Source organism: Leptonychotes weddellii, chromosome 8 (genome assembly GCF_054177405.1).
Source record: "Leptonychotes weddellii isolate Sample4059 chromosome 8, ASM5417740v2, whole genome shotgun sequence".
Classification (NCBI taxonomy): Eukaryota; Metazoa; Chordata; class Mammalia; order Carnivora; family Phocidae; genus Leptonychotes; species Leptonychotes weddellii.
The window spans coordinates 79,652,596-79,676,195 of record NC_138376.1 but is presented as its reverse complement, the minus strand read 5'-3'; the positions used below and the strand labels follow the sequence as shown (position 1 = coordinate 79,676,195).

Genomic DNA, 23,600 nt, shown 5'->3' with positions numbered 1-23,600 from the left:
TTATTTTGGTCTTCTAATTGATTTCCCAAGAAACCTTCTTCCATTCAACCATATGAACCCTCAGTTCATATTTTTCTCTCAGTATTGTTCCATAAAATGAAGAAAAATTGAATGAAGCTCTTTTTGTTGGCTTTAGCATTTTCTCCATAAATTGAGGTTAACCATATATTTTGCATATGAATGTGAAAATGTCCTATGAATATTGCAGATGAAGAGTGTTAAGGAGGAGCTAGCCCTTTGGTCTGTAAAGCATTATCATTGTCTAGATGTAATGGTGCAAACTGTCACAGGGAAAGGTAAGAGACCAGTGAGAATTAGCGAGGTTAACAGGTAATTATAAGACCATTCCTTAGCACTGAGCCACATCTACAGTAACAGCCTGATTTTGCTTTCTGGAAGCCTTATGCATCATGTTAGTAAGCATAGTATCAGCCAGCTACAAATCGTGGAGGTGGCTCATTTTAAATGTTACTCTCTTTGAACATCTAGATCATACCAGCACCGTTACCGAGCATTAAAGCTTTCCAGCTGCACAATTTACTATACTAAGAATACCCAGACCCAAAACTGCGTAGATATGCTGGTACTCGGATAAGGACAGTAAACTCATTACACTGTGTTCTGGCTAATATAAGTATATTATAGAGTTTGTGACACAGATTTTCAAACTATATAATATTGAGTGCATTTTAAATTAATAGATTACTTCATTATTGGTACCTGATTTATGTTACATTATGATAAGAAAATATACAATTTTTTTTTTTTTATTGATCGGGCATTGCATCATTTTTAAACTTCTCTGAGCAAGATCCGCATCCCGACATTCTTAGATACTGCAGAGCGCCATTCACAGATGCAGCAGGATGAAGTCAACAGATTGATTCAGGTGTGAAATATATATCCATTTAATAAAGATACATGTAGGGTTTTGTTTTTTCTTTTCCTGTTAAAAAAAAAGATACACCCATTTTGATCTCAAAAGAACGTTGCATCAACCACACCAGTTTTCACATTCTTTGACAGGAGCAAAGCCCGCACCCAAGAGTTGTTCATTTGAGGTGCAAGTCTGGTCTACACAGACCTGAACCTCTGAAGAATGAGATCTGAAAGAAGTAGTGACAGCTCTTCTTTACTGTGCTGTTACCCTGACAGTATTCCTGTGTGAGTCTGAGATGGTGGAAAGGACTTTGCCTTTCCCCACTTTATTAAAAATTCCATTTACGGCGTTCTTCCTCCAGAGAGTGCTGGTTTCATTTTCTTTTTATTACTGCATTGTATCTTTAAATTATTAGGTAGACTTGTTATTAAATGATGCAAGTTAACAAATCAAAAAACACAGATTGTGTAATTTACTCTAAATACAGGGAAGAGAATTTCTTCCATAGACTGGTATACTGAACTTGTATTGCTGGGTTCACGTCAATAATAGTAATACTCTGTGTGAAATTTACAAAATGGCTGGCAGAACTTAAGGAAATCCTGTTTTCTTCCAAATCTCTTGGTCCTTATCGTTGTTTTGTTTTGTTTTGTTTTGTTTTTTTACCTTACATACTTCTTATCCCCCAATTTATCATTGCCATATTACTGAGGAATTAGAGAAGAGGGTATGATTCCGAGAGATTGAGATTCTGAAAGGAAGATAGTACAACGGTATACTAGGCCATCACAGATAAAATTAGGTACTGTAGCCCTGAATGGGCATGAAGGAGAAAGAAGGGAAACAGCTAAGAAACCCATAAATGGCGATGATGCATTCAGATGTTTACAAAACAGGCCAGCTCCTGGCCTGCCTTCCCATTTTGATCTTCCTTGAGTTACCTGACCGCTGTCTTTTCTGCTTCTTAGGTGGTTGTTTTGCAGCTTAGGTGAAGAGCCCAGTGCAGAGTAAGCTTACTCAGTAAATGTTAGCAATTATCATTTTCCACATCGTTCTCTTTTTTAAAATTCATCCAGAGGAACTTTAAGGTTATTTTGTCATGATGAACAGAAGTCCATTTGGACTAGGACTGTGTGTAAACCTATAAATTTATTTGGTATTACTTCTATCTCTCAGTGGAAACACTAATTTTTTTTTTTAACTTTTATGTAAGCTCTACGCCCAACAGTGGGGCCTTGAAGTCTCATGCCCTACCGACGAGCCAGCCAGGTGCCTCATAACCACATATTACTTGTTAGAGTTACTCCTAGTTATTTTGTATTTGTGAGCTGTTGATGGCTTGTGAAGGTATCTGTCAAGGTTTAACCAGAGAAGCAGAACCAGTAGGAGACATACATGAAGAGATGTGTTGCAAGAAATGGGCTTATGTGATTTCGCGACTGGCTAGCTAAGTCTGAAATCAGTAGGGCAGGCCACCAGGAAGAACAGGCTGGAATTCTCAGGCACAGGGTGAAGCTGCCATCCACAGGTGGTATTTCTTCTTTCATAAGAAGGGAAGCGTCAGTTTTGCTAGAAGGCATTTCAACTGGTTGAATCAGTCCTGCCTAGATTATCTAGGATAATCTCCTTTGCTTAAAGTCAACTGATTATGGTCTTGAATCACGTCTGTAAAATACCTTTACAGTAACATCTAGTTTAGTATTTGAAATCAATCAAATACTGTTAATCAAAACTCAGGACATGTCAAAAAGACCATCTCAGTGAGCTCATGGAAAACCACAGGGAGAGGAATAAAGCAAACAAGTCTTACCATGCTAACCTGATGTCATTTTTTAATAAGGTGACTAAACCGACCAGTATTTGGAATTCATTGAGGCACTTAGAAAAGTATGTGATATCCTATAGATTTTGTAGTAAATAGTAGGATACGTGGATTCGAAGCTGTTGATTTGTACACTGATATACGTACTGAAGGCACTGGGGAGTGTTGCCCGGCAACAGCTGCTAAAGTCTGGGTTTAGCTTGGCCTGCCATCATTTTTAAATCATTGCTTTACTAGCATTAAATCTGTGGATAACATAAGCCTCAGAGTAGTTACTCCTTTGAATGGCTGTCCTGGGATTCTGAAAGCTCGGGACAGTTACAGTGATTGGCCAGTACTAATTACGATGAAATGGGCATCCATTTCCATGTTTGGGTTTAAGTCAATTGCATACAACAATATTAGAGAGATCTTGTTTTTTTTGTTTGTTTTAATTGACTGCTCGTTCATTAGGAGTCAATGATATGATTATTGCTGTTTAAGAAACAAGTACTATGTGTGAGTTGAAGACATTAAGTATATTTAGTTTATAACAAGGGAGACCTAGCAGATCGAGATAGTGATCATTAAAAATTCTTTAAATAATCCCTATTGATCACAGTTGGATGTATTGCAACAATAACCGGAACACTTTCAAGTCAGATGTGAATTTTAATCTCGGCTCCAAGACTAACTAACTGGTGAGCCTGGGGTGGGAATGTTTTCTCTCATTATTTCCATGACTACCAATGGGGAAGGAATGCCTACTTCAGGAGGAATTGTGAGGAATAATGAAGAGGTATGGCACAGGGCTTAGCAGGGTTCCTGGCATATAGTAGGGTCTTAGGAATTCCTCCTTTTTTTTTTTTTTTCCCTTTGTTTCTTGACTGAGAGAAATATTTGGAATGAGCACACTTTGATTTGGGGTACCACAGGAAAATAGAGGATATCCTAGAATAAATAGTTATCTTCAGTATCAAACCTGCTCTAAACACAGATCTTGGTGTTGACTTACTTCCTGCAAAACCAGGTTCATAATCAAAAAAACGTCCTTTCATTGACAAAAACATATGAAACACAAGACTATGTGGGAAAGTGTCTAATTTTTACAGTTTGAGAATTGAAATTTCGGGGGTTTATATGCCAGAGATCTTTTTTCTTGCTGTTTCTTTACCCACTCCATTTTTGTTACATTTTTTAAATGAGGGGAAGAATAACATTTAACTTAAATGCTAAATGTGCTAGTTAACTATTAAATGAGTTAAACTTGAATAGCCAGTGACCAAAAACTAAATCCAGTGTTATGACATCTTTCATTTTATGTTGCTGAAATTTAACCTAAAGCCTTTCTGCTATGATTTTAATCTTTTACCTTAAAGGCAGGGACAATTATCAGCATTTTCATGCAAATTAATTCTTCATTTATTACGACATCACTGAACAGCTTGTCGGGAAAACTAAATAATTTCACTTAGGTAGTACTTTTTAACTTTTCTATCAACTTTGTCTCCCAAGAAAACCTTCTGTCCCTGTGCATTTTGAAATGAGAATCACAAAAAGCACAAAAAAGTGGCTGATGGCTATATGATATCATAGGAAAAACAGCAGATAGAGAAAACAAAACTACATAAATACAGGATGGAAAAAAAATCCTAGAATCTTGAGAGTTAAAGGAGTTCCCTGTGAAACTGGATTCCTTTGTATTTTACGTTTGTCGTGTAAATTTCAATTTCTCTTCTCCAACCTGCTGACCATCTTGCCACTCTGTTAGCGATCTCTCCTTGGACAACCTCCTTTCCGCCATTTACATCTGCAATATTTTCACTTAAAAATAATATGAATACATCTGTTACATACTGTGGGCCATAGCCTTTCCACAGAACTACAGTTCAGGGTGGTTGACTGCTCCTTTACTGACCTTTCTGTCCAGGTAAGTCCTCTGACTCACCTCATTCACCACTGTGTAGAAGCACTGGGCGTATCATCTGGGCCTTAGAAGTTACTGTAATTTCCCAGGTGTTCAAAACAGCTAAGCAGGTGCCCTCCAAAGAACAGCGCACCCCGTTCAGTGCTGGCTGCCAGAGAGTTGCTGTCTGAGTTGCTATCCTCTTTCTTTGAGGGCCGCGGGATTTTTGTCCTAGCCATTACCACACTTCCTCATGCTTTCAGTTGATACCTTTCCTTCTACGGTTGGCTGTTCTCCTTTGCCCTATTCTGATTCTCGCCATGCAGAAACAACAACAACACTGTGTGAGTATTTGTGAGCTGCATGACATCAGGGACCTTGTCTGTCTTGCTCTCTGGAATGTCCAGCACCTAGAACAGTGCCTGACCGATAACAAGGACTCTGTCCTTGACCAGACTTTAGTCAGGCTTCTCCTCAGCTAGGCCTCAACCTTGGTTCCTCAGCCTCCTACTCCCTCACTGGACCAGCACAGCTTAGTTGTAGCAAGAATCTCACTACATCAGTTTAGAGAGAATCCCCTACCCTCCATATCAGATCATCCTTGATATCTGGTCAAATTCCTCACCCCTCCCCTCCCCCGCCACCATCCCCTATGTGATATCTGATGACCTTGACCTGCCCTCACCAAGAATATTCTTGGGTCAGTTTAACAAGAATCCCCCTACTCCATGTGTCCTCTCAGTGACTACCCCTCTGTCCATTCTGCTCATTGGCTATAAATCCCCAGCTGTCTTTTCTATATTTGGAATTAAGCCTGATTTATCTCTCTTATTGTGATAGTCTTGACACCTATCTCGGCAGTCCTAAATAAAAAAAGTCTTCTTTACCATTTTATCAAGTGTGAGATCAATTTTTTCTTTAACATAGACTCATAGAAGGTGGGCTCCAGCTTGTCTTGAATGACATCATTGCCCCTTTATGGTTTCTGGTGCTCAGAGGACCCTGCTTTATAAGCCATCCTCCACCAGTAACTGTTAAATTTTCTTGTAAGCATTTTGAATCTTCACTTTTCTGGCCACCTAAATTTTTTTAGTTAAATTTTTATCATTTGTTACACTCTGAGAATGATGAATAGGTACAAACCATGTTTCTCCAGTCATGTGTATTGTATGAGCAGAAGATTTTTGCTTCTCTTTGTCTGTTCCTTGTTTAAGATCAAAAGTGAGGAAACCGCTTAGGACCCCAGTCTGGTCCTGGGATCGAGCCCTGCATCGGGCTCCCTGCTCGGCGGGAAGCCTGCTTCTCCCTCTCCCACTCCCCCTGCTTGTGTTCCCTCTCTCGCTGCGTCTCTCTCTGTCAAATAAATAAATAAAAATCTTTAAAAAAAAAATTAAATTTATACCCTGAAAATGTAAATGGTGGTTTTCAATATTCTCTTATACATATTTATCTTAGTGTTCAGTATAAGTATTTAATGCACATTTCTAAATAGTTTTATTGGAAAAGTATGAGACTACGACTTTAAAATTTAAATTCAGTTGCTTCTATTGTCTTCACACTGTCAACAAATATATGTAAGTTTCAGTCAAAAATGCAGGATTATGTAAATGTTATCTATTTAGTTACAAAGCAGACCTGTAGTGGTGCCCCACTCTGTGCTGTCATTCCTCCCCTGGTGCTCTCCCTGCCTGCAGGGCAGTAGCCGGGAGATCACCAGCGCCCGATTTCAGGGCGCAGCAGGACCTTGGCCTAGCATACACGCCCAGGCTCAGACGTAGGACAGCTCTGGAGTTCCGAAATACTCAGCTGCCTCCCTCTGCCCTCTGTTTTCTTTCTTTTGTTCCCTCTCTTTTTGGTTCTCATTTTTTTCTGTGAAAAGTCAGAGACTATTTTATAGGGTAGATACCAACAAAAGGGACGCTGACCATTTGGCCCTATTCTGAATGAATTTAAACGTGTATTAGAGGTTTTTAAGTAGAATCCTTAGGAAGCAATTATTAGGTGAAAAGAACTATCAGTGCCTAAAACCCTTGTTAGTAACACAACACACTTAGGCGTGGATGTCGCCGTCCTTAAGACAAGCCCGAAATGGTCTTTGCTCCTCCCGCAGCATTAATGAAGCATTCAGCAGCAACGACAGATGGTGCTGGCATAATTGATCTTTGTGAGAAAATACCAGCTTATCCTTACTTCATCCAGACTCTCACTAACCTGTCTCTCTGCTTTTTCCTTTTTTGCTGAAAGTTCGATCCTTTTAGACTGGTGAAGTTTCCAGCACTCAGCATGTTGTTTCAGTGCTTCCATGTCATTAATGAAAATTGACTTGCTTCTGTATAAGAAATTCATCTACACTCCATGTTACATGTAACAATAAGAGGAAGCTCAGTATTTGTCAGACACTTAAATTGTTCCTTTAGCCATCTCTGGCTAACGCCTGGCACACCTCTTGTTTCTAGGTAGCTGGTACCATAGTGACTCCATGGTTCATGCCTTGTGGGGCTGGGGCAACTTTTGGGGGCAGGGTGGAAAGGGGAAAATAAACATTTGAGAAACTAAACAAATGAGTTGTCCAAAGTTTAGCGAGCTCAGCTGAGTGTGAAGAGCCAGACCAACAGGTGAGGAGAAGCAGAGAGTTATTAGCAAATAGTGTTCATTTCAGAGTGGGAATGCAAGAAAAGCAAAAAGAATCGAACATCAAAAGATAGCATAAAAAATAAGCAAAACGTTAATTTTGAAGTAAAATAAGTAATAGTGATAAAATTAGTATTTTTACTAATTTTTTTTTTAATATTTTTATTTATTTATTTGACAGAGAGAGAACACAAGAAGGGGGAGTGGGGGAGGGAGAAGCAGGCTTCCCGCCGAGCGGGGAACCCGATGCGGGGCTCGATCCCAGGACCCCGGGATCATGACCTGAGCCGAAGGCAGCCACTTAACCGACTGAGCCACCCAGGCGCCCCAGTATTTTTACTAATTTTAAAATGAGTGATTTTAAGGGCTTTTTCTAGGAAAATAGCTGTGTGCTGTGGCAGATGGAAATTAGATTTTAAAGTTCACTATTAGCAAATCATGCTGTTCAGAAGCCACATTTAGCTTATTTTTGTCATTTGAAGAATGCTGGGATTATTTGGAATAGTGGTAAGTATTGACTAACATTTTCTGAGTGCCAAATTCTGAGCTAAGAGCGTAGATAATTCATGTCTTCTCAACAACCTCTGAGAAACACATGCTGTCATCCCCAGGAACCTGGGGATGGTGAGGCCAGCTCGCTTTCCTGATGTACACATTCAGTCTCAGGTCAGTTGAAACTCCCAAGCCCCTGTTCTAACTCACTGTGAGGCAGGGGAGGATGGAAGGAAGGTGTCAGGCCAAGGAGAACAGCCACCTTCTGCCCCCTCAGTTTTAGAGCAAGACCACACTTTCCATTTGTATATTGTTACATAGGGTTTCGTAAAGTATAAAAGCACTTTTTAGCTCCTGTTGCGAGAGTTTACAAAACATTTTCTATGAAACATAGTTAATACCGTGCATTTTCAAAGAAAGCGATAAAAGTAATGACTTTGCTCTAGGAAAAGCATAAGATGACTTACTTTATGCTAATCTTCACTCAGTAAACAAATCATTCCCCCACCCAGAATCAGATCTATAAAAAGTAATTTTAACTTTAATGTGGAGAAGTTTGGGAATAGAATTCTTTTGGCTTCAGAGTGAATAATGCCACTTACAGAGAAAAGAATCTAAGAAAGGGTTGGCAAAAAGTGAGATGGTTTGGGAGTTAAGCCATGTCTTTTTTTTTTTTAAAGTAATTTTTCTGCTTTCCATTTAAATCAATAGTGTTCTGACTTGTGAATAGCAAAACTGAGTGAGCCCCATTGTTCAACTGAAATACCATTTCTCTTGAGTTATTTTGTGCCAGAGCCCTGAGGAGCAAGGGTTTCAGGAGAGCAGAAGGAGCTCCGTTTTAAACATGCTGCCCCATGGGGGCCAGTACTTTGAATGACATTTGTATAAATCCAGTCACATACCTAAATTTGAGTGAATTTATGACTTGTAGTATTTATTAATGACTAAGGTTAATACTCCAGAATTTGGTGGTAGATACGACCACAAACTCTGTTGTTTTGGTGTTCACTGGAGCCTTGATTATTTAAAACAAATGTGCCACATCTTCAGGCTCACCTGATTACACAGAGATACTGAAGGCAATTTCTACTGGGCCTTTGGTAGATATTTCAGTGACTTTTTGTGTTGGGGGAGTGGTGTCTAGGGTCATAAATATCAGTACAATGGCTGCAAGACCTTTTCAGGCAGAAACCGTAAGATGGTTACTTTGAGAAATAAAGGTTGCACATCAGGAAATGTTTTATTGTCAGGGGAACATTTAAGGATCTGACATTTTCCTGAACCAAAACTCTGTGTCTACAAATGTCATAGTCCAGAAAATTGTGATTCATCATTCTTACCATAAACAAATGTACCTTTCTGATTGTTTGCAATTTTTGCTTTACCTCCTAATTTTTACTTATTTACTTATTCTTCTAAGGAATAGTTTTTGGGCTTTTTTCCTTTTAAAGTATTGTTTTATGTAAATTAAAATGAGGTTACCTTTGATTGGTCACCTGCTTTTGAGATTAGCAGTTTGTCACTGAAAAAAAATTGTAACTTGAGTGCACAGCTTAACCTTTAGAAGAATTAATTGTAAGGATTTCTCTTTGAGGGAGTTTAGCAGATTATATATTCTGAGTAACCTCCCAGTTGAAACAACCGAAATGCCGTAAAAAGTTTATAAAGTATCTTTCTAAATATATTGCCAAGTTGGCACAAAAAAAAAAAGAGAAAAGAGAGAGAAACCATAGAGACCAAAGACAAAAATGAAAGCAGGAATCCAGGATTGTTCTGGAATGTTCCTGCTGGGCTTTGGGGGTTGAGTTCCCATCTGATGGCCACTTAGGGCAAGGGGAATGGACGATAAGGCCTCTGGTTGTCCATGTTGGAAAGTCTAATAAGGGATACCCTCAATGTAATGGTGATTAAGAAATAAGCCTGAGAGTGGGGGGATGGGGAGGGGAGAGGAGAAGAAAACCTGCCTGTTTTTACCTTCACACTAGTGAGGGAGAGGGAGCAGCAGGATGTGAATTCTCCTAAAATATGAGAAAGACTGACATGGGTACAGGTTGTCTGGATTGTCCCTCTGAGGTCCAAACATCCTCATGCCAAGAATTTAAAGGGCTCCCAGATTGGTTGCCTCCCAACAGGCAAATGGAAGCCAAATAGAAATCTTCTCTGGAGGAGTGCCACTTTAACTGAGGCCTCCAAGAATTGCCACAGATAATGTTTCAAGGGAAATCATTTCACAGTCAAAAATCTCAAATTAAAAAAAAAACAAATCAGACAAAATCACCAGCATGAGAAATAGAGCAACAGAAGTAGCAGAGTGGACTTACCCATTCCTAATGTAAAATAAGTACATTAAATACACTTTTAAAAATAAACAATGTGATGCTGCTTTTACAAAAAAAATAAACAAGAAGCTTGGAAGTATGAGCAGGAAACGACATATTGTAAAGAATGACCAGATTGGGAGGAGACTAAGTAGAATTTCTACAAATAGGGCGCCTGGGTGGCTCAATTGGTTAAGCGACTGCCTTCGGCTCAGGTCATGATCCTGGAGTCCCGGGATCGAGTCCCACATCGGGCTCCCTGCTCAGCAGGGAGTCTGCTTCTCCCTCTCCCGCTCCCCCCTCTCGTGCTCACTCTCTCTCACTCTCTCTCTCAAATAAATAAATAAAATCTTTGGGGGAAAAAAAAAAAGGAATTTCTACAAATAAGGAATATGGTTATTTACATTAAAAAATTCAGTTATTAGGTTGAAGAAATTAGACACAGCTGAAGAGAGAATAAAGGAATTAGAATATGGATGTAAAGAAATTACCTAGAATGTAGCCCACCAAGAAGTGGAAAGCATGAGCGGTTAAGAGACCTGAAAACAAGGGAATCTTTTCAGAAATGATAATGCAATTGGAACCATTTTGCAGAGGACAACTGGCCCAAAATGTTACCGTGAAAATCACATAGCTGTCTCAACATCAAAGTAGACTTCAAAGTAAAAAGCATTGCTAAAGATAAAACTTCATTACCATTAAAAGGTTGAGTTTTATTTAAATATAATAATTCTAACTTTGTGTATATTGAAAGGCATGATTTCAAAATACAGAGAACAATTTAACAGAAATGCAAGTAAAAATAAATCCACAATCACAGAGGGACATTTTAACAGACCTTTTCTGTGACTGACAGAAAAAAAAATGGCTCCCCAAATCAGTAAATACATGGATTTGAACAATGTGAGTAACAAATGACTTAATAGACATATTTAGCATATCATACCCGACAGCTGCAAAATATGCAGGAACATACGGGAACATTTAAAAATCACTAATGGAAAAATAATTAGGTCATAAAGTTTTTCTCAGCAAGTTTTAAAAGATTGGAGTCATACAGAGTGTGTTCTTTGAGCACAGTAGGATTCAGCCAAAAGTCACTAACAATAACCAGAGGATGAACAGTTTCACAAACATAACATCATGTGAAAAAAGTCAGACACGAAAGAATACATGTTGTATGGCTTCACTGTACATGAGATTCAAGAATAAGGCAAAATTAGACTGTAGGTTTTATGGATGCATATTAAAGCAGGAAAAGAACAAAGGAAAATGAAGTAATTAATGTAAAAATCAGGATGATGATTACCTTCAGGAGGAGGGGGGCTCATTCACAGCATCATAGGGCATCCTCCTCATTCTATTATGAAAAATGTTTTGAGTATCCTTACGTGTGTATTCTTTCAAATGGACTTTAGAATGATGTCAAATGCCCTAAAACTCATTTGAATTTTGATTGGAATTATGTTAAATTTATAGATTTCCTTTGGGATTATTTACAGCTTTGAAATACTGAGTCTTCCCATCTAGAGATATGTGTTTCCAGTTATTCAGGGTTTTTTGTTGTTGCTTTTAGGATTCCTTAGGAAAATTTTAGAGCTTTCTTCATATAGATTCCACATTTCATGTTAAGTGCACTCCTAAGTATTAATTTTGCTTCTACTGTGTAAGAGAGGGCCCTCCTCATCCCATGTTTTCTAACTGGTTATTGCTGGCCTATAAGAAAGCTATAGATTTTGTTTAACTGCTTATCTTATTATTAGTTTTAATTTTAGTCATTTGTTTTAAAATAATATTTGTTGTGTTTTCGTTGTGGGGTAGGTATTAGTAGTCACTTTATAATAGTTTTTGAATAGACTTACTTGTCCTAGTTTACAGTTGAGAAAATGAAGCTTAGTGGAAGATAAAGAGATTGCTCAGGGTCACACAACTAAATAGTGGAGCTGAGGTTTTAATTCAGTTATATCTCACAAAAAAACCTCTCTTTTTACCATGGGAGTGTATTTTTCTTGATAAATTTAATTCAGCAAAAAAATCGTATAAAAATATTATGCTATGGAGATGAATGAGATAATGTAAAATTGCCTTGAAAGATTGAAGGAACATAAACGAACTATCCAAATTAATGTAGCAATTTTACTGAGAAATTTAAGGCAGGAGATTAATTAGAGAATAGCTAAGATCTGGCATTGCCTTTCAGTAGTTCAGAAATCATAGAGCTTGTTTGTTTATAAAACTTTTGAAATGTACTCTGAGCATCTCTGTCGGTCACATTGTGAAATAGATGTCTTCCCAGTGGTTTTTTTTTTTATAATTTATATTTTTTATTTTTGTAAGTGGCATTTAGTGTGAAATCAACCCTGTGTGTGTGTGTGTGTGTGTGTTAGTGAAATCATCTCTGTGTATGTGTGTCTCTTTATGTGTCGTGTGTGTGTATGTGAAATCTGCTTGGGGAGGAGCCACTGCCAGAGACCCAGAGTGGAATGATGAAGATGTGGAATGATGCGGTGGCAGTTGAGGTAGAAGGAAGTGCTCAGATTTGAGACACACTCAGGGAGAAGAGGATTTCCCAGATTACATGGGGCAGGGTGCTGAGAGGAGAGGTCCTTCAGTCTCCTTAATGGCTGGGTTTTTCAGGAAAAGAATTTCTTCATATTTTTAAAAACCTTTAAATTCACCCGCACTTGTCCTTGCTCTTTCTCAAGCCTTACATCTTCCAAATACTGTGTCTGCTTTGTGTTCCGTGGACAGAAAAGACCTGCCCTCCCTTCCCTACACATAAATAAAGCACACCATTTTCAACACAGGAGAGGTGACAGGGATGCTTGGTCTCTCACCAGGAATCCTGAAGTGGATAAAACTGATCGACAACTTTGAAGGAGAGTATGACTATGTGACCAACGAGGGGACAGTGTTCACATTCAAGACAAATCGCCATTCGCCCAACTATCGCCTGATCAACATTGACTTCACGGATCCGGAGGAGTCAAAGTGGAAAGTGCTCGTTCCTGAGCATGAGAAAGATGTCTTAGGTAAGACTACATGCTACTGGAACACTGTGCTTTTGTTTTGGGTGAGAAGGCCAACAAATTGGTACAACTCTCATTCTCTGGTGACTGGTTACACGGTAAAGAACCTTCAACCTTAGTCATCGAGAGTGAAGGGTCTGAATAGCACAACCAAATATTTACTGGATGACATCTGTGTGGTTAGTATGATATCATGCAGGGTCTTCATAAAAATTGTGGCTTTCAAAGGTAGTTTGTTGTTGTTTTAGTATCAGTTGCCTCTCTGTGTAGTTATTATTTGATAATCATCACTAACATTTAATTTTCTAAACCATTTAGACCAGAATCCTTAGCTTTTAGCTTTTGAATAACCTTTAGCTGTTTGTATTATACCTGTTGTAGATCTCAGAGTGGATTCACAGTCCTCTTGTTAGAAAAGAGAAGAGACTGTTGTCAGATGTCATTGCAACTCACTGCAGTTGCTGGTGTGTGCACTGAGCTACATTAACCTCTTGAGAACCTCCCTTTAGCTTCAGAGTGCCCTTAAGTTCCCTCTTACTCATTTTCTCTGTGGTTTTCCAAAAATGATATGCTGCTTTATAAATTATTCATTGCCTGAAAGCTAATTTGATTAGAATAAGACCCACTAATTTTGCTACTGTTTTTTACACAAAAGGAAAATCCAGTACCTTCAGGCCAATGAAGAGTTTCCTTGTTAGAGGTGAACTTCTGCTGATGGGTTGAATAGGGTAAAATCTAAGGCCATCCCAAATTGTGAAGGTATTAGATATAAAATTGGGAAAATAATTCCTTTTGAGATCTGCAAAGTGGCCCTGGGTCTGATAGAGCAGTTCTTAATGTGTTTTTCAGTGAATTAAAGCACAAGTATTAGAATCAGACAGGTCCAGGTTCACGTCCTAGAAAAAGTAAGGGACTCTTTCTCCCTTGGCTCAAGGCAGTATGCTCTGTGCTTGGCACATTCAACCTGGCCTTGGGTAGGAGTAGAAGGGAAAGGACAGACGACTGACTGTCTCAGGGAGGGCTTCCTGCTGGGCCCTTGCTTCTGTAGTTCCCTTGGCCCTGGAAGAAGCACTGCTCTGGGTGTTTGCTTGAGAGTCTTCTCAGCTCTTGGGCATCTGGCTGTATCCACCACTTTCTTCTTCTTTTTCTTTTTTTTTTTTTTTAAAGATTTTGTTTATTTATTTGACAGAGAGGGAGAGGGAGAAGCAGATTCCCTGCTGAGCAGGGAGCCTGATGCAGGACTTGATCCCAGGACCCCGGGATCATGACCTGAGTCGAAGGCAGACGCTTAACCGACAGCCACCCAGGCGCCCCAGTCCACCACTTTCTTCTGTACTGAGGTCTCCACATCCTTCTGGGCAGTTCTTTTGGATGGAACCCAAGACAACCCCATGCCTGCTCTTTCCTGCAAAACCCACATCTGGAACTCTGAGGCAGCCATGCATCCCAGGCCCTTCCCCTGGCTTCTAGATGTTCAGTCATAGTCCCTTTAGCTTCTCAGGTTTGGCTGTCTCATAAGTTGGGGTTCTCCCAAGGGGGGAGGGGGACCTGGAACATGACAGGGGCTCTCTTCAGGGAAATTCCTCCACCTGCCTCCTCAGAAATCTTCATTTGTATTTGGATGAGGGATCCATGAGCCAAGGAGCAAGGTTTTGGCCATTTCCTTTAACATCTTCATATGGGGAATCTGGTTTGTAGTGACTTTGGTAGCCTGATGGCTTCTGTCCAAACTGAGACAGAATGTCCCCTCAAGGATGGTAAGAGCCAGCATTTAGTGAGTGCTTCCTAAGTGCCACATGAATTGACTTCATATTTGGTTTCAAGTGAGCTTTAGTGGCATAAGTCTTCATGTAGGTGCCCTGGGTGCTTTTCAGGAGCAAGTCAGATTGCATCTGTGATCCTCACATAGGGAGCTATGAAGAGATAGAAGTATTTCCCCAGACCCATGTCCTCTTTCTGCCTTTTAAAGTCCCAAAGAAGCAGTTTTACTTACGTCTTAAGGTGACATTCTCTTTCACTTGTAGATCGAATGAGATGTAAATCGATGCTTGGAGATTTGGGGGTGGGGGGTGATATATTTTTATAATCTTCCTTCTATAAGGTTATAAGGTCTTTAGAAAGAAGAAACCTTCAGTATTCACTAGAACTCATCAAAGAGAAGCGCTATTGCATTCGCTATGTATCATTAGCACAGAATGCCCTATGGAGAATAAAAACTAAAGATGAGTTATAAAGTACAGCCATAAAGTCAGAGCTTTTATTAACGACAGTCTACAAATCACCTTGTCTTTTTCTTATTCACTCTGTTTTATAATTCTGACATGCCCATAGTTAACACAGAGTGATTATTCTTTGACAGAAATAATTTACTTCAGTTTTTCCCCCGTACTTTAAAACATTAAGGCCACCTGAAATATATTGCTTGATTGAGGCACTTTAAAAAAAAATTGTATTGGACAATGAGCAAATCACTTTTGGATATAAGAGTTCTTCTGTCCTCACTTGGCGGAAAAGCTTGCTATGGTAATCCAAACAACCTAGCACCCTTGAGGCCCCGGGTGATCCTTAAGAGTTCCCTCTGGCCAGTGTCTGGTTCATATTGGTAATTAATAATATAAGCATGAACCACTAGTTTCTTGGGTTGTAAGAATAAATGTCAAGAACCTCCCCCCACCACACCCCACAGCATAAAAGGCTTTTCTTTTCTGCATGTTTGAGCTATATTACCTGTTACCCTGTCCTTCCATTTACTATAGCATCTCTCCCTCTGCAGGGGGCCCCGTCTTTACCTCAGGCTGATCCTGTGCACACCAGAATGGGTAGTGCTTTGGGCCTGCCCTTCGTTTTCTCCTCTCCCCATCGGCCCCCTTAACTCCTGTCCCGGCTCTGTCACTGACGGCACCATTCCTGACCTCGTCGCAACCCCAGGAGTTGAGGAGGACTCCTCTCTCTGCCTTACTGTCCATATCCCCACGGTTACCACATCCTGATGATTCTTCTTGGAAAATGCATTTTTTTTCTTCCCTCCCTAGACTTCGTTCCAGCTTGATTTGATTTGACTGGCTAATAATGGCAGTAGTGTTCTTCCTCATCTCCCCTCCATCCTTCCGTAGACCTCCATTGTTCTGCATCCTTCATTGCTATCATCTTTATTTATGTCATCCATCTATCCAAACAGTAACTCCCCAGTAACGGCTAAGTGAGAACTAACCTCCCCTGTCTGGCTCACCAAATCCCCTGCAGACCACCACCCTCTCCACCTACTCCACACTGAGCAACTTTCTTCTTCCTGGAAATGGATGTCTCACTTGTTCTCCTTACCAGTCTCCCTCCCTCCTCCCCTCCTTCCCTCCCCCTTCCCTCCCTCCTGGTTGTTCATATTCCTTTTCTCTCTCTATTTCCAGCTCTGGCTGTCCTTCCTTGAGTTGCCTGTCCTCCCACCACCTCATCCCCCAGAGAGGTGTCCTGTCTCTGACACCACCCTAGGCACCTGTCACCTCACACCCCTGTACTCAAGATGCGGTTCAGCGCTTGTTTAGGGCTCTTGTGTGTTTTGGGTCCCCAACCAGCCTCTCACTTACCTCTGCTTACATGTTATTACTTGTATTTTTATATGATTGTGTCTTAAGGGCAGAAGTGACATCATCTGCCTGCTTGTTTCTCCAGCACCTTGCCGGGTATCTGGCACATACCCGGAGTACAATACATTTTTGTCAGAAAAACAGCCCTGACAGACATGTTTCTACCTCCTATACCATGATACTGGGCACAAAATAAGTAGGCAAGATTGGGGTGCCTGGGTGGCTCAGTTGTTAAGCGTCTGCCTTTGGCTCAGGTCATGATCCCAGGGTCCTGGGATCGAGCCCCACCTCGGGCTTCCTGCTCGGCGGGAAGCCTGCTTCTCCCTCTCCCACTCCCCCTGCTTATGTTCCTTCTCTTGCTTTGTTTCTCTCTGTCAAATTAAGAAATAAAATCTTAAAAAAAAAATAAGTAGGCAAGATTATTTGTATCACAAAATACTTTGTAGAATATTTTGTTTCCTCTGGACATGACAGTAACAATCATTTATTAAAGGAATATGCTGGAACTAGATGAACGATTACATCCAGTTATAAAATCACTTTGCAAGTCTCATTGCTGCATAGCACAATGGAGAGCTGAAGAACTGTTGTTCAATGAAGTAAGTATGCTTTTCACTCCTTTCAAAGCTACATTAGCTTTTATTTGTCCTTGCCTTTTCAGAATGGGTAGCTTGCGTGAGGTCTAACTTTTTGGTGTTATGCTACCTTCACGACGTGAGAAACATTCTGCAGCTTCACGACCTAGCCACCGGTGCTCTCCTCAAGACCTTCCCACTGGAGGTCGGCAGCGTTGTGGGGTACAGCGGTCAGAAGAAGGACACTGAAATCTTCTATCAGTTTACTTCCTTTTTATCTCCAGGTGAGAGTCTTTTCACCAGTGTTACTCAGCTTTAAAATCAGACTGATGTTTGGGTTTCTTTTGGGAAATGGAAATGGAATGCTGTATTATTGAAAATCCCATATGCTGTATTATAGCCAGAATTACATAATGGGAATAAAACAGTAAGACAGATGCTTAGAACACAGGGAAATGTGAATGCCTAAAATGGCACACTCATTCATCTTATATCCTGAGTCTCTCTTCTGGGGACAGGACCAACTGCTATACTAGGTTGATTTAAAAAAATTAGTATGAATGTGTAGAACCTGAGATTCAGCTTTTGGTCTATACGAATCAGGATACACAGTGCAGAGTAACTAAAAGCATAAAAGAAAAATCTATAGTCTCATCTGACATGAAAAACCCATTTTCTAAACAGACTGAGAATAATTTGTGCTATTGTTAAACCGAATTAAAATATAATTCTAAAAGTGTAGTCTTACGTCATATAAAAAAAAACGTGGTTCAAGGAAAAAAACATGCTTATAAGTTATGATACTGTGTTCCATGGTATGGGTTAACATTCCCCAAAGTAAACATAGTTCTCTTTTTAACTTTTTTTTAGTTGGTCACATTCATTTTGCTGTTTTGGTTTTTCCTGCTTCTCCACTTGGCTGCCCAGGTTTTGTTGTAGCCAAAGCCACACACATACTCTGATTTGTCCCAGGAGCCTGGCTGAGTTGGCAGCTTGCAGTTGACTGAGCAGACCCTATCTTAAAAGCAATCTGGCTGAAAACATTTCTGCACTTCCCTCGTTTGTTTTTCAAGCTCCTTCATAGCCCTTTTGTCCCGTCCGGCTTTATGGCAATAATTTGGTCCCTGGCACAGTCAGCAGATGTAGGGGAGAGAACTAGGCAGGTACCGAAGTGGCTCTTTCCTCATGGGGTTCAGCCAGATGGCAGCGATGCCTCGTCTACGTGTGTGTGCGCGCGTGCGCGTGCATCTGAGTCACAGAGCAGGCAATCATGAGGAATCTTATCGGCATGATGGCTTGCTGTCGGGGTTACTGAAACCAAGAGAGTGATGTTCTTCTGTAAGTAGATCTGATGGTAGACCCAGAACACCAGCAAGCTCTATTTCCCATGTGCCTTTCAGAGGATCCCAGGGGGGCTGGGGAAAGTGCCCGCAGCCATGTGGAAACCAGGCCCAGTGCCAGGAGTTGGAAACTAACAGGTCAGGAATCCCATGTCAGGGGGTCGTATGCCACACCCCTTCTGCCCTGGGGTACAGTGGCAGCCAGGGGACCAGAACCAAGAAAAATCCATTTCTTCCAGATTACCATTCTCAACCCACTGCTGTGGGGGTTCACCATTTATTTCCCCAACTTAAACTGGTCCAGAATTTTTACTTTGAAAATCCCATAGCTTAAACAGTTTAAATGGATAAAGGGCAATGAGGAGAACAGGGTAAGGGTGATTCACCCATTCTTTTTTTTTTTTTTTTTTAAGATTTTATTTATTTATTTGAGAGAGACAATGAGATAGAGAGAGCATGAGAGGGGATAGGGTCAGAGGGAGAAACAGACTCCCCGCCGAGCAGGGAGCCCGATGCGGGACTCGATCCCAGGACTCCAGGATCATGACCTGAGCCGAAGGCAGTCGCCCAACCAACTGAGCCACCCAGGCGCCCCTCACCCATTCTTAATAAAAGCCGGAGTCCCCGAAGGCCCATAACCCTCCTTCAATGACTCCATGTGACCATTTATTTCAGGAACAGGCTCATCATTACCTGGGCAAGAAAGGGCTCACTGACCTAGTGTTAAAGGATGGGTTCCGTGCCAAGCAGTGAAACACTGTCTGTGACTCTTCTGGCTGGGAAGTTTGAAAAATTGAAAAGTTCTGTACTGCTGAGCAGTTTCTGAACAAGCTTTAATTTGTTGCTGTAATGCTTTGTTCTTCCCCTTTGTCTTGTCGTACTCATTTGGCTCCATCTTTCTCTTTTTCCCTTTAATGCAATTTTTTTTATATCTAAAACCAGAGAACAGGGCTTCTAGACTCAGGCCTTCTGGTCCAAAGTAAAAACAGCCATCAGAGCATTAAACTGGATCTCTCGAAAGCAAGAACTGTCAGTGTGTGTACATACACGTCCACGCACATGCATACCAGAGGCTGCCTTTCCCTGGTCTCTGAAGATTAGCCGTCTACTACTGAGTAAACAACAGAGATACTAAATTATAAGTAAAGCCTCAGGGCCAGAAATAACTACGGCTCCAGCTGTTTAGGACATGTGGTGCATCTGGCCAGTGGGCACCAGCTGACTGTTTCCCATGGAGGCACATAGTGAAGACTGTGTGTCTTGAGCCCAAGCTATTTAGGACTTTTGTACCTTGAGTCAAACTTAGGAGACAACGAGCAGCCAGGGCAATTTGGAACACAATGCACTTATTCCCTGTGGCCCAAACCACTTAGTAGTTGAGCTGATTAATTCTGTATTCATGGAACCTCAGAGGGTTGTCTAAGGTTGGCTCCAGACAGATTTGTACCTTGTAATAATCCAGTATAGCAAGTCCCAGGTGCATGGCTCTGGGAAACAGGGATGAGCAAAGAAGCCTTTGCCAGACTGTTTGGGAAAGGCAAAAAAAAATTTTAAGACTTAATTTTTTAGAGCAGTTTTAGGTTCGTGGCAAAATCGAGAAGGTACCAGAGATTTCTGGTATACCCCTGCCCCCACATCACAGCCTCCCCCATTATCAGCATCCCCTACCAGAGTGGGACAGTTGTTACAATTGATGAACCTACATTGACACATCGTAATCACCCAGAGTCCCTAGTTTACATTATGGTTGACCCTTGCTGTTGTACATTTTGTGGGTTTGGACAAATGTATAATGACATGTATCCATCATTATAGTATCCTATAGAATATTTTCACTGCCCTAAAAATCCTCTGTGCTCCCCCTATTCACCCCTCCCCAACCCCCCAACCTCTGGCAACCACTGATCTGTTTACTGTTTCCACAGTTTGGTCTTTTTCCAGAATGTTACATGGTTGGAATCACACAGTATGTGGACTTTTCAGATTGGCTTCTTTCACTTAGTACTAGGCATTTAAGTTTCCTCCATATCTTTTCATGGGCTCAATAGCTTATTGCTTTTAGCCCTGAGTAATATCCCATTGTCTGGATGTACCAAGGTTTATTTACACATTCATCTTCTGAAGGACATCTTGGAAGCTTCCCAGTTTTAGCAGTTATGAATAAAGCTGCTATAAACATCCGTGTGCAGATTTTTGTGTGGACATAACTTTTCAACTCCTTTGTGTAAATACCAAGGAGTGCAAACATTTTTAAGATTTGTTTTAGTTTCCATTTATGTTTTTTTTATTTTAATAACATTAAAACCCACCCTGTACGGGTGGGTGTATATGGGTCATCTTTTAGAAAAAAGTTCTTTTGCCTTCTCTGTACATATCCAGTTTTTTAAATCCTTTGATTTTTTCTTTCACAGTTTCTCCCAGAGTTTCCCCTTCCTCTTATCTCCCACTCCCATTTCTTTTACCTCCTTACATTTATTTTAGATAATTGGGAATATATGAGCTGATCGTCCCTGCCTCCTTCCTGTTACTAAAATGGCCTTGTTAAACCATTGATTTCATCAGGAGACCTGTCTCCTCAAGTCCAGGCACCTCCTCTGGCCTTAAGGGACTTCCATAACCCAGTTCTCTCTTTCACCCCTAAACGTGGAAATTCATTTCCTAGAGATCACCTAACCAGTCCTCCAGTTTATGATTCTAAGATGTCTTCTCCAAATCCCTTGGACTTACCAAGCCAAACCAGACAGGACACAAACATCATTAGATAATAGGGATTCACATTACGTGAATGTGCAGTAGGCTCATCTAGGCTAACCCAGATGGATCTGTAAAGAGAAGGTATTGATCAAACTTAAGCCCTGGTACGTTCAGGTTTAACCCAGGCTCCTCCACGGTGCCACTTCTGTGCAGGACAGAAGAGTAGAAGTCAGGTTCTTGGCACCCTTTCTTTGAACAGTAGCCAGCCCCTGTTTCCTACTTATTTCATTCTGCTGTTACGGGACGTGATGTCTTAGTTTTTCCAGATAAACAGGCATTTAGAGTACATTTCCTATTCATTGTGTTTCACAGAGGAATTTGTATTCTAGTACTTTGGTGACTTGTGTAAGGTCATGGACCCAGCACCTGTCAGAAGTGGGAGTCCTGGCTGCCCGGTCCTTTGTCATTCACTGTGGTGCAGGCTGCAGTGGTCCCAGGGTGAGTCAGGGTGGCACATGCTTGGTCTGCAGTCTTTTTCGTTAGTTGTTTGGTGGTTCAGGCTTGGTTTTGTTTGTTTGTTTTTAAGGATTCAGATTTTTTTGTGTGTTTTGAGGAAGGGGGGCAAGTACATACTGATCAAGAAGCTTTTCAAAAATTAACATATCTCTGAAAATAGCCTCGCCCTCAAGATTACATTCATCTAGACAAGGACAATATTCAGTATATTTGGTACATGAGAATGTATGCCCCCCCCAAAAAAAATGTATGCCCAGAGTGTAGTTTGCAACTACTTGATGTATAAAGACATATTTCAACAGATACCCAAGTATGACTTAAACTAGGAAAGCCAATACTTTGGTCATGTTACTTATCTTCTGTCGATATTAATCAGACTTCCTGTTATAGTACCTTAAAATAATTTGTCTGTAAGCGTGAGACTTGCAATGACATTCATAGGGATCAGCAGTCATGCTGTTAATGAATGTAAACGTATTATCCTTTGCCATTGGGGGTGCAGAGTATTGTTTCCCATCTGTTAATGAAATACATGCACAGAGGAGTTGAGAAGAAAGCAAGCTACCATTATACGTGATCAATCAATTTGAATGTACCCTGTGGGAGTACTGTTTGGTTTCTAGTTTTCCAGGAAGTATTGGGATCACTAAATCGATTTTTCATATATTTGACAGCATATGTTTAAAGTATCGTGTGGGAGGGTTGTTTCCACACCAGCCACTCTGGATGACTAATTCTGTTTCATAAACCACCCCAGTGTCGTTGTTTCCAAATAGCAACGACTCATCTTACTTATTGTTTCTTTGATTGAGTTCTTAAGTGTTAGAGTGTAATAGCATTAAATTCAGGAAATGGAATTTTAATTACTGATTAAATAAGCTGGCATTCTTGTATATTCATTAATCTGTGTTGTGCACAGTTAATGGGATAATCAAAATTTTAAAAGCAACTCCAAAATGGTACCTGATCATCTCGGGTCCCTGATTGCTGTCCACACATGTGTCCACAGATAGGGGGGTGTCAGGTATCTGGAGCCCCGGAGTTCCCATCAATAGACCCTGACTGGCTGTTGACTTTGGGCAGATCGTTTGAGTTTTCCATTGTACTCACCTTGCAGGTGAAACGGCCCTACATGAAGTTTCCCATCTTCTTTGACCTGCACTCCTAAGCGACCTGGCATAGGGAAGACCTGTTAAGTTTCCACTGTGACGTTTTTCTGCCTCTTCTCATACTCACAGAAGGCTATGGAATCTTCTAAAACGTCCTCGCAGATTACGGTTGTAAAATTGAAGGCCGCATGTGGTGGCGATGATGAGTGAACACTTACCTAGCACCCCACGCACCGGACTGTTCTAAGTACTTGTGGTGCAGTGACCCTTACTTGGCAGCAGAGAATACCTCGGTCCCTCACTGATGCTCCTCTCTTGCTACTCATGGGGTCCGGTTGTGCCTTGTGATCCTTGTGCTCCCCCCCCACCCCCCCAGTGAGTTTGTGGACTAACCTAGGACTTCTGCTTCCTTCTAGGTATCATTTATCACTGTGACCTCACCAAAGAGGAGCTGGAGCCACGAGTCTTCCGAGAGGTTACTGTGAAAGGGATCGATGCTTCCGATTACCAGACAGTCCAGGTATGGAGCATTTACAAGAGTCAGAAAACCTGGCTGCCAGGCCGGGCCATCCCCACCCTAGTGGGTCAGGAGCCGTGGAGGGAGTGCTCGGGAGTACGGACCACAGGTGTTGTCCCGGGCACGGAGCATCGTCCCGCCCTCCTAGAGCATGCAGCTTCTGCTCGCATAGCTGCTGCTCTCCACGGGAAGCTGGAGCCCCCGTGCGGGG

General features: G+C 41.1%; 1 protein-coding gene and 1 long non-coding RNA gene across 3 annotated transcripts in view; one reads left to right on the top strand and one right to left on the bottom strand.

Moving 5' to 3' along the window:
- Positions 1-23,600, top strand: part of LOC102734356 (prolyl endopeptidase) — a 108,560-nt gene that overhangs the window by 43,229 nt on the left and 41,731 nt on the right. The window contains exons 8-10 of the mRNA XM_081828728.1: positions 12,869-13,060; positions 17,300-17,497; positions 23,289-23,392. Coding sequence (XP_081684854.1) covers positions 12,869-13,060; positions 17,300-17,497; positions 23,289-23,392 — 494 coding nt within the window. The remainder of the gene's footprint in view (positions 1-12,868; positions 13,061-17,299; positions 17,498-23,288; positions 23,393-23,600) is intronic.
- Positions 730-23,600, bottom strand: part of LOC145723064 (uncharacterized) — a 32,396-nt gene continuing 9,525 nt past the window's right edge. The window contains exon 3 of one of the 2 annotated variants that reach the window (XR_014147859.1): positions 730-946. This is a non-coding gene — a long non-coding RNA (uncharacterized LOC145723064). Of the gene's footprint in view, positions 947-22,852; positions 22,937-23,600 lie in introns of those variants that run through there. The other variant, XR_014147860.1, reaches the window with a different exon arrangement.